At 43.7% G+C, this 11,645-nt stretch overlaps 1 protein-coding gene across 4 annotated transcripts in view; it reads left to right on the top strand.

Annotated features, from left to right (window-relative positions):
* LOC109293473 (protein spinster homolog 3-like) overlaps positions 1 to 11,645 on the top strand; it is a 90,584-nt gene that overhangs the window by 31,103 nt on the left and 47,836 nt on the right. For 3 of the 4 annotated variants that reach the window (XM_019511422.1, XM_019511421.1, XM_019511420.1), the window contains 4 exons: positions 6,161 to 6,226; positions 7,570 to 7,706; positions 9,269 to 9,420; positions 10,570 to 10,636. In XM_019511422.1, the coding sequence (XP_019366967.1) occupies positions 7,587 to 7,706; positions 9,269 to 9,420; positions 10,570 to 10,636 (339 nt within the window). In that variant the 5' untranslated portion in view covers positions 6,161 to 6,226; positions 7,570 to 7,586. Of the gene's footprint in view, positions 1 to 192; positions 485 to 6,160; positions 6,227 to 7,569; positions 7,707 to 9,268; positions 9,421 to 10,569; positions 10,637 to 11,645 lie in introns of those variants that run through there. The other variant, XM_019511423.1, reaches the window with a different exon arrangement.

The raw sequence follows: 11,645 nt of genomic DNA, 5'->3' as shown, positions 1-11,645 counted from the left end.
CATCCACTTGTGTTTGGATTCAGAGTAGAAGATATTTTTACAGCTCTGTGTCAGTAAAAACCACAGGCCTGACCGCCTTTTCTGCAGAAGCTGCCATGAGGAACCTTCAACCTAAGGCTTCACAGCCAGGCTTGCGGGTAGATCTTTGTCGCAGGAAGTGACTCTACAAGGTTGTCTTCCGCATAATGTGAGGGAAATTAAGGTCTATCTGGTTGTGCTCGAGAGATTGAAATAGGGTAGTTTCATGTCCCATGGAACATGGAGAACTCTGTGCCAGAGTGGCTCAGTGAAACAAGTGAGAAGAGAGGCATACGAGCTGAGCTGCCCCGTGGCAGGAGGAGCTATGGCACAACTGAACCAAGTGAAAGAGCCGCTCAGTTTTCACAGGCATCAGGAAATACTTCAGCAAAGAGATCTTACCTAGTGGTTGGGGTGCTCTGCTATATTAATTTAATAAACTTTATGGATTGGTGTCTTGTGCCAGGTAAGATTTCTTCCTCTTTTTATGAAACAGAGTTCTTAACCAGTCTGTTAATCTCATAGTTGTCAGGGAAATATCAGCCTCAAAGGCCTTTATTTTGGGGGCAGGGACAGGGGAACCACCATAAATCCATCAGAGCAGCACAGATATGTAGACTTGTATTTATTTATTCATTTTGCGTGATAGGTTTTGCCTGTTCGTCAAATTCCTGCAAAATTTCCATTTGTAAAATTAAAAGGCCAATAAATGATTGATTCAGCTGTTGGAAGCATCCTGCTGACAGTTAATCTCCGGTCATTCATGTCTGTAACATGCTTGGATCTTATTAATTATTTACTCATGAAATTACTATAAGTGGAACCCTGGCATAAAGTGTGATCAGTCGGTTTCTGTGCAATGACTTTGCAGGACTTTGGCTTGGTGGGGCAGGATCAGGTGTCACCACAGCTTCTTAAGATGTGATAGACTGCTTCTTTTTACATGTAGAAATGAAAGGGTACTGTCCTCCCTGCTGCTTTAGGCTGCAGATAGGTTTGCTTATATAAGGACTGATGGGTCATCCATGCTTCATTTTTCTCCTAAAAGAATTAAGCAGCCAAAAATTCCCCTTTTTATTGGACCGTAACTGACATATTTAATCTACTCAAACTTGGCAATCTTAAATATTTTTGAGGGGGTTGGGGTGTTTCAAAATCTTTGATGGATTGGTTGCTTAGTCTAACTCTAATAAATGGCTGAGTGCCTTAACTAGATAAGTTACTTTGTACACATAGATGAGATTTTAAGCGCCATGGATTTAATTCTCACAACATACAGCTTTAGCAACTGTGAGGCTACCAGGAATGTGCACTATATGGTTCCAAATTTCTTCCTTCCCAAACACTAAAGAAAATGAATGACTTGACCTGAACCAGGAATGGGAAACAAATAGGGATATGAGCTGAATGAAGTATCAAGGCTGTTAAGTACTTTTATCCATAAGGGGAACTCTCCTATTTGTCTAGGCATTAACATTAAAGCTCCTTCAGCAAAGAGGCTTGGGGAAAATAATTGGGGTTAGAATGCGTGAGAAGAGAGTGCACCGAGGATAAATGTGTGTGATAACAATGGACTTTCCATGGCTTAGCACATCTAGATAGTGTTATCTGTTATTTGGTTCACTAGTGACCAGAACTATTCCTGATCTTGATTGGAGGGAGCTAAAAGTGACTTACAAAGAGCAGGTCTTAGGATATCCCAGGTTTACAGTTGGGGAAATCGGAGGGGCAGCCACCATCAAGGTCATACAGGAATGCTAAAGCAGAGCCTTCCAGATATTCCAGATATAAAACACGGACGTTCCAGATGTTCTTTCTGTACCTCCATGGCAGCATGGCATTGAAACGTACTTCATTTAACTCTCGAAGAGCCCCGGTATATGTAACTTGATTTTCTAAGTGAAAATTACAGATAATGTAGTACAGCAACGTCCTGTACGTCTGCGTAACTCTTGCATCAACCAGCTTCTCTTTAATGCTTCTGTGTCGGTGGAGGTCAGATTCCTAAAATGAAGCACTTGGCTTAACAGATTAATGCAGGAAAGCAGGGTAAATGCAGGCATCAACTTGCAGGCGTGTTGGTAGCAGTAGAGAAAGTACGGTTTTGTGTTGTGGGCCCTCTTGAAGATAGGGTCTACAGAAAGCAGATCGTCTGATAGTAAACTTTTGTACTTGGTTATATGAAAGAGGAAATTGGGGTCATGTGAACTTTGCCTCTTTTCTTGTCCTGTTACTGTGCATTGATATAGTCAGGCTACTTTTAGCTTCGTGGGCTTGGTACGTGAAACCAAACAATTTGATAACTTGACCTTGAGCTGGAGCGCTTGGTTTGGGGTGGGCAGAGGTTCCAGCTGGAAATGGCATTTTTGGTGATATTGTTTGTTTCCTGATAATACTGTGCCTTGATCAATAGCTTCCACATTCTACCCCAGAAGCGTAGGTAGTGTCTAGTTTGATCCATTTCTGGTGAGGTTAATGATATCATTTAATGTCAGCAACCCAGACTGACTTACTGTGGTTTTGCTCAAAGAAAGTCCCAGTGAATTAAGGCTGCTGACTTTCCAGTCACTTATTGAGCTTTCCAGAGCAATAGACCTTTTAAAAATAAAAATCTCGTGCTTTTGCATGCAGTACGTGATCAGGAGCAGCTTAGAATTTGAGAATCTCAATGTTACTCTTTACATTATCGACTAGTGACTTAATATTGGACTAAGGGTATACCTGCTGGGAGTCACCACTGTAGCTGCAGTGAAGACATACAGGAACTAGCTTAAACTAGCCATGACAGCCTGGACTAGAGCTCAGAACAAGTTGGGAAAACCCATCCAAGGAACGTGGGATACCTTGCACTTAAGACATGATTAACCAGTTAATCACTTCTTGCATAGTAACCTGGCCACATATTTATGCAGTTAATGGTATGATAAAACAGGCAATAAGCCACAAAGTTTTTAGACAAAATGGGTGTAATAACTCTGTGGCTAGTTCCCATTGCATGTTAAATTGAATATGTGGCTAGCACTGATCTGTTGATCAGCACTCTGAGCCCCAGGAGTGCACCAGTCTTGAAGGACTCCTATGTGTTCCCTCAGTGCTCCCAGCCACGGGCACACTGGGCACCCAGTTTGCTACTTGCTGGTGCAGGGGGAGCCTGGGATCATGATTCCAGGCTCCCCCTGCACTGGCAATAGGGTATGATTGGGATCTGATCCCCGGTCCCACAATTGCACTTCCTGCCATGCACATGTAGCATGGCAAGAAGTCAATTGCAAATCAGATTCCATTGCACCTTTAATTGAACCTCTGTTAACAGCCCAAGAGGCAAGGTAAGTACTCTTGTTGTTGGTCTGTTTTCACACCTAGATTGCTACCAGAACTAGAGCTATCTGGTTTGCAGAGTAACATAGATAGTGATGGTAGTATAATATAACCAAAGTAGTCAACATCACAGTCAACTATCTTCCATAAACCACAAGATGAGAGGGGGTTCTGTCTAAGCTAAGCCATTGGAGATGGGATGGGACTCTGACCCCTTGTGTCCTTAACTAAATTTTTGGTAAATAAGATATTCTTTAAAACACAAGAACTAAGACCTTTAAACTGATGTAATATCCTTCATTACCACAGGACTGAAGGAAAGGAAACTTCGCATATTTTTGTGGCTCTGGTTTCTGCTATCAGTTTCTTATTTTTATCAGAGGAAGAGGGAGTTACAAACATCAAGATTGTGTTAAGATAAGAGCTTCCCTCCCCTCCTTCCCCAGCACCCTACCAAACTGTGAAAAGCCATAAAGTGGCTGAAGTGCCATCTCCTGAGCTTTAGCCATGGATTTATAACAACGATTGTTGGAATCATTTGTATTTTGTCCAGTGTCTGAGAGGCACAAGGTGGAACATCTCTGTACGTTGGAAATGGTGATGTATCTTAGTAGAAATGTAGAAGTTCTTTCTGCTCAGACTAAATATTCTAGGATTGCTGGCTATGTGAAGCTAGGAGCTCCTGTGTTGCAAATGCCATCTGATCTGATGAGCATTCTTGCTACAAAGGGCACATGCCACTGATCTTGTTCTGCATGGTGTCTACCTAAGCCTTGGATTTATAAATTGCTTATATATCACTATATATGTAAATGACTCTAGAAATTACTGATTGTAATGAAAACCCTGGGTGCGGAAAGTGTTGCAGGATCTGTACAGTAAGCTACCAATAATTTCCTGAATGAAGTGCTGGAAAATAGGTTATTTAGACACTTTTTAGTATCTCATATACCAAGGGTTGGCAACCTATGGCCCATGGAGATTTTGGAGGCAGCCTGCAAAGCTGTGGCTTCAGCAGCATTCAGCAGCAAGAGACTCCTTGCACCACACCACAGTTGGCACCAGGATCTTAGCTGGAGAGGGAACTGCCCACATTGCCCTGCAGTTGACCGCCTTGGGCTCCAGCAGAGGGGCTGTCACTGTGCCCACATTGCATTTGGGCAGCTTAGGGTGTGACAGAGGGAAGGTTTTACCCATACGATGCCAGTCAGGCAGCATGGACTCCAGCAAAGGGGTGGCTTTCTCCCTGCCATCGTGGGCAGCAGGGAAAAGTGGCAGCATCCAGGTCCTAGTGCCCACACAGCTCCTACCTGAGTTGGGTACTGGGCTGCATAAGTAGAGCATTAAGGCCAAGAGACCAAGCCTTACAAGGAGAGACTCAGGGGCATGGGACTCTTCAGCCTGCAGACGAGAAGGCTCAGGGCAGCCTATAAGTACATAGGGATCTAGGAGGACAGTTGTTCACCAGGGCTCGCCAAGGCATAGCTAGGTCTAATAGCCCCAAACTTCTAGAAGGGCACTTTAGACTTGATATAAGGAAAAACTTCTTTACAGTCCGAGTGTCCAGGGTCTGGAACAGAATCCCCCCAGAGGTGGTGCAAGCACCTACTCCGGATTCATTCAAAAGGCATGTGGATGTTTATCTTGCTGGGATTACTTGAGCCCTTTAGACATGGGCGACTGGTGCCGCCTTAGTCGGGGGGGCACATGCTCCCCCCAACCAGTCCCGCCAACCAGGAGGGGGTCCCCCTGTGGCCGATCCCGCTGCCCAGGGGGAGCCCCACAGCTGATCCCATAACGGCCAGTCACTGTGGACAATCACTGCAGCCACTTCTGAGAGTGGTTGCGGCCGCTTCTGGGGGCGGCTGCAGCGATTGGCCAGTGCTTGCAGGGTGGGCACCAGCGCTCCCGCCTGCCCCCCATGCACCCTTGTTCACCCCCTACATGTTGCCACTGCCTGCAGACTTCCTACCTCCGGCAGGGGGCTGGACTCGATGATCTCACAAAGTCTCTTCCAGCCCCTAACGTCTATGAAATTGCCAGCAAGTTGAGGAAAGTGATTCTTCCCCTCTATTCAGCACTGGTGAGGCCACATCTGGAGTCCTGTGTCACGTTTTGGACCCCACCACTGTAGAAGGGATGTGGACAAATTGGAGAGTCCAGTGCAGAGCAATGAAAGTGGTTAGGGGAGTGGGGCACATGACTTCTGAGTAGAGGCTGAGGGAACTGGACTTATTTAATCTGGAGAAGAGAAGACCAAGAGGGGGTTTAATAGCAGACTTTAACTACCTGAAGGGGGGTTACAAAGGTGATGGAGCTGGACTCTGTTCTCAGTGGTGGCAAATACAGAACAAGGAGCAGTGGTCTCAAATTGCAGCAAGGGAAGTTTAGGTTAGCTATTAGGAAGCATTTTCTCACTAGGAGGGTAGTAAAGCATTGGAACAGGTTACCCAGAGAGGTGGTAGAATCTCCATCCTTGGAGGTTTTTTAGACAAAGCCCTGGCCAAGATGCTATAGTTGGGGATGGACGTGCTTTGATCAGGGGGTTGGATTACAGAACCTCCTGAGGTTGCTTCCAACCTCAATTTTTTATGATTCAGTGACTTCCAGCCTTACATCAGGAAATGTTGCCAACCCCTGTTGTATGCGGTATAGATTGCAGTCCTCTGTTGGGTGGGGATTGCAAGACAATTGACAAGCCGAATGCACCACGGCTTTGCAAGCCCTGGTCTAGACATCAGTCTTCAAGGTGGCAAATGAGAAAAACTGCAGCTAATGTATGGTGTTCTCTACTAAACTTCGATGTGGGGTTTTCTCTTTGCAGGGGTACTGCTAGATATACAGAAGTACTTCGGTATCCATGACAGCAAAGCCGGTTTATTGCAGACAGGTAAAGAGTGTGTCCTGGTCAGAGGAATATGATCTGTTCCACATACAGCTTGCTGGTTTCTAAAAATGAAGTATAGCTGTTCTTTTCTTCCTTGTTTTGTTTCTAGTTCCTCACTACTGCCTTGCAACTTTGAGTTCTAAAACTTTATCAGTTGGCTCACAAATGTATGGGTAAAAGCCAATGACTGCTGACTTTTAATCAAACTCAAAAAAGTTTCTTTACTGAGAGGGCTAAACTTTTTTTTGGGTCATTTAAAATTGTTACGGCCCTCAAAGTTGGATGTTGGAGTGGGTTTCTTGGCCAAATTCCTGCTTTAACAATAACATCCTCCTAACAAAATTCTACCGATCTTTCTGTAGGCCAGGCAGTAAATACCTTTTGCCTAAACTTAATGAGTCAAATATGAATTGGTCAGACCTATGATCCCAGGGTCTGAGGGTTGGCTAACTTTTAATTGCTGTTGGTTTGAATGAATGTGCTAAATAACATGGCTGTGCAATCCCTTTATTTAGCACGGCATCATTTAGTATCTGTCATCGTGAAACAACTAAGGTCAGAGTTCATGGGTGCTGGTTGTAGCTGTGTTGGTCTGAGGACATAGGCAGACACGATTCTTAGGGTAAATCTCATACCTTTTATTTGACCAACGAAAAATTTTAGTTGGTCTAATTAAAGATATCAGATTTATCTGAAGAACTATGTCTGCCTAATGTCAGAGTTAAAATTCTGACTGAAGAGCATGTTTTGGGAAATAATGGCACATTTTGGGTGGAAATGTGAACTAATGAGCATGGCTGACAGCATTAAACTGTCTTCTTAACAGAGTATTAAGAAACCCGTGTCTCATTCAAAGAAGTTTAAAAAGAAGTGTGGAGGGTGCAAGAAGCAGTGGTACAGATTTTTTAACAGTGTATCGAAAAGTGAATTTATTAAGGCACCTGGGAGAAGTTTTTCAGTCATGCATATGTGATAACCTCATGAGTTACTAAAGCACTGGACTGCTTGCATCCTGGTCACTGGTTTACACTTAACGTTTTGCTGCTTGTGGTTTCCGTTTCTTCATCTGTAAATGCTTACATCTAGATGAGTCGCTGCCTAAACCAGAACTATTAAACCTTGCTACCTCAGGACTAGAAGAGCTAAAGCTGCTGAAATATTAGCCTGTTTCAATATGGCTCTTGGGAGTGGTGATCTGCCCACAAGTTCTGCAAATTTGATCCTTCCTTTTGACATTTTGCCCAACAAATAGCACATACATACACAGTACTGCCTCAGGGGAAAAAAGGGGTGTCATAAGAATGACTTGCCTAGAATTCTCAGATTGATATATTTTTCTTTTTCAGCCTTCCTCGTATGCTACATGCTATCTGCACCCTTCTTCGGATACCTGAGTGACCGGTACAACAGGAAAATCATCCTTGGTGCTGGCATCTTCCTCTGGAGTGGTGTGACACTAGGCAGTTCATTTATCACAGAATCAGTATGTCACTGGCTTATTCTGGGGTGGTACTCTTGAGTCAGTGGAGTCTGGGGATAATGGAGTTTTGTTTTGAACCAATCACGCTTTTTAAAAAAGCTTTCAAGCAGCATGGTAGACCCTGCTTCTTAAAAGTGAACAGTTAACCATGTGTAGGAATGCTTTACCGGGGATTGTAGTATGCCTCTGAAGCCATGGAAGGTATAGAGTCATGAGATTACTATAGCATAGTGTATATGCATAAAGATTAAGTCTGTGAATTAAAATTGTACAGGCAACTTGTTTTCTAACTTTTGAGTGCTTGACTTTTCTAAAACAGTAGGGCTTTTTAGCTTCATAGTTTGTAACTTCGCAGTTTAGCAAACCGAAACCTAAGTCTACCATGTGGCATCATTGACGCCACTGGCTCGTAAGCATGCTTAGAGTGTTAGATCCTTCATGGTGGCACATGGTATCCTGAAATAAAACAGTCTCCCTGGATCCTTCAGCTGTGTTGCATACATCTTTTCAATTTTACCATTGCTGTTATTAGCAATGAAAGTGAGAAGAATGCCCCTTTAGTGGAATGCCTGGGCTCTTCTCTCTAGTTACAGCTACAACCACCGTGGACCTGGTGCCACAGTGGGAGCTCTGGCATGGTCGGCTGCCCCAGGAAGTGCTGGATACTTTGGACCTTGGCAATCTGTTAGGCATGTACCCAGAATTGTTAAGGTGGCTGTACTTGGGTTCTCTTCTAAGAGAAAAGTTATGATGAGCTGTACTGATCATTTCAGGAGTTTCAGTTAAGCACTGATGTCTGTACGAAGGTCATGCACCAAATATATAAAATGTCATGAAGCAAACTTTCAGCATTCTATAAGGAATATCAGTTTGTAATGAAATTCTACAGGTGGTTCAGAGAATTTCCTTCCCCCCCCCCCGCCAGTAAGGGAAACCTTCAGGACATGGACCACAATGGAAGCAGCTGTTTGGTGCTAGTCTTAATCAGATTTTTATTTTCAGTCATTGTACCACTTTAAGTCAATTGGGAAATGCTTAGTACCCCTTCTCCCAACTTTGAATAAGCAATGTTTCGAAGTGTGGTGCAAGGCTGTCTAAAACAGACAAGAGAAAGTGAGCAGTTGCCTTCCAAAAGATGGAGATGATGCACTTGATGTGCATTCCACTAGATGCTTCATCATGTACTGGACCTATTTGTATAATGCCCTATTAGCTCAACTTCTCGGGTGTCCACAGTAGCTCTCCATCTTCACTAAGGGGATTGAGATTTCCTTTTCACTGAGTGGTGTATTCTGAGGTTTTTCTCACTGCCTCTCAAATCCTTAAACAGACTTTTTTCCCTATCAATTTTGTGAAAACATTGTACACTAGTGCTTCCAAAAATGGACCTGGACTAGCGTGAGTTGATAACAGAATGTTAATTGCTGTCTACCCATTTTCAGTACAAAGGACTAATTCATCTAGTGTCTTTGCTGTTCTGAACACTGGTAAGAGTACCCTTCCTTTAAAAGAAAGCTTTCATATGATGTGCATATTTTGGACCATCCTCTGTCTTCTGCCTCCAGTATAGCTGGTTATTCTTTCTTTCGCGAGCACTTGTTGGCATCGGCACCTCCAGTTACGCCACCGTGGCACCAACTTTCATTGCAGACCTATTTAAGGAGGGGGAAAGGACCACAATGTTGTCTGTCTTCTATATCTTCATCCCAGTTGGAAGGTATGTCTTTTTACCTATTGTTGAACCTTATGGGAATTTTTTCAGGTCAGGACTGTCATGTAGCATCCTTTTTAGCCTTGATTATGTCCAGCTGAGCCTATACCTTTATTCTGACTTCACGGTAGGCCACCACCCAAAAAGAATTGGCTAGGCTTTCCATAATTATGTTAAAGTATATAATTTAAGTCACACCTTTTATAATTTTAATGGGTTTTTGTGTTCATTTTGGAAAACTTAAATGCTAATGTTGTGCATGGGCAGGCCCCCATTAGTTGGGAAAGTCTTAACATACATATATATCTTTTTAGATAGGCGAAAGCTAGGTTTTCTTCTCAGAAACAAGGTTTTCTTCTCAGTTGTCAGGAAACTTTTTTTTAATTAAAGTACTTGAAGAACAGAAACACTTGAGATTAGTTTTCACTTGCAATAAAATCCATAGGGGAAAAAAGCATGCTTGTTAGTTGCAGACCACACTGGAACCCAGGCTCCCAGTTTAAGATAAAGGAGTCTAGTATAATTCATCTGGCTTTTGTACATGGACTGTAAGATTTACTGCAGGTCCCTGCTTGTATCTGGATGCCTGGGTTTGTCCTAATTGAATAAACATGTATATTCCCTATGAATATAAATTCAATGAGATAGACTGAAGAATACTTTCTTTCCAATGCTGTTTTCTAACTTTGGGTTCCTTTCATTTACAATCATCTTCATGAAGAAGGGTGGGCCCAGGCAGAGGTACAATACATTTGGCTTTTAAGTCTTTATGGGATTGGGGCACTGGAGTAATAGCTTTCTCTTATTTTTTGGACCCTTTCTAACCATTCCCCACAAACTCATTTGCTTCCCAATGTGTGCCTGTGGGATAAGGAAAGGTGTGCTAAGCACTTCTGATTCAACAACATGGATATTAAGGACCTATTTGTGGTAGAAAAAGTCCTAGTATAGACCTGATTCAGACATTGTCATCACAGTCTGTCTGAGCACTTTTACCTTCTAATGGGAAGTACAATTAAATTACCATGGAGAGGAAACTATCACAAAATCTTCCTGTGTGCTTCCCTCAATAAAAATCCCTCTGCTGAGGGTTGGTCTTCTAGTGCATGAGTGGACACTGCACAGAAATCTTAATGTATCGTTTTTCTTTTACAGTGGCTTTGGTTATATTCTGTCATCAAGTGTGACACAAGCTACTGGCCACTGGCATTGGGCATTCAGAGTGAGTGTCTGTTTTTTGTATTGGTTTTTCTTTCCCTTCACCCCTTCTCCCTTTTCCCCTGGAATCTGATCTATTCCTTGTAAAATTTTAGTCTTGACTAAATCTGTGTAATGAACTTTGAGTCTCCTAGCTTGCTTACAAGGCAAGTCAGCAGCCACAGGGAATGGGTGACAGCTGCTTCTAGCAGTCAGGTGCCCTGATCTTTAGGAGCAGAACTCTAATCTTTTAGATCAAAGTGACCCACATGCAGCTTGAATGCCACAAGTGGCACAGGCAGTCTCTGCATGTAGCACACAGCATATCAGGGCAGGGACAGGAAACACAGTGACAAGTAGGACAAGAAGCAGAAAGCAGAAGAGGAGATAGAGCAGTAGCTTGGGCAGAGGAAGGGGATCAGAGTGATAGTTGGAGGGCGCAGGGCTAGCTTGTGGTACATGTGCCAAAAAGGTTGGTCCCCACTTCCCTGGTTATGCTGCCTCCCAAGCAAAATGAGTTGTCTGCCTTCAAGGTACTTGCAGGAGTAGAAGCATCAGTACTGGGATGACTGCTTGGCTGGGTGCCACCCTTCATGCAAGACTGGCAGCTCTGCACAGTGGGGAACTTTCTCTGCATTTTTCCCACAGAACTATGGGAGACCATTGGTGGACTCATGCAAGAACATGTGAGGGCATGCCAGTGTACTGCACTTCCTCACAACAAAATCTTGTCCTATAGTTGCATGGTGACCTACAGCAGGGGTAACCAACCTGTGGCACATGTGTCACAAGTGGAATGGGCAGCCTCCATGTTTGGCATGTAGCAGATCAAGAAGGGGCAGGGAGCAGAAAGCAGAGCAGCAGACTGGAAAGAGGAAAGGAGTGGCACTCGTGGGGGGTGAAGAGCTCACTGTCCAAGTTCATGGACAACGCCAAGCTATGGGGAAGCGTGGTCATGCTTGAAGCTAGGCTGCAGATACAAGCAGACCTAGATAGGCTTGCAAGATGGGCAGACTGGAACCAAACTAAGATAA

Source organism: Gavialis gangeticus, unplaced genomic scaffold, assembly GCF_001723915.1.
Source record: "Gavialis gangeticus isolate Ggan-Ray unplaced genomic scaffold, GavGan_comp1, whole genome shotgun sequence".
NCBI classification, from domain to species: Eukaryota; Metazoa; Chordata; order Crocodylia; family Gavialidae; genus Gavialis; species Gavialis gangeticus.
Note: the sequence above shows the minus strand (reverse complement) of the source record. Positions and strands in the feature narration are given on the sequence as shown.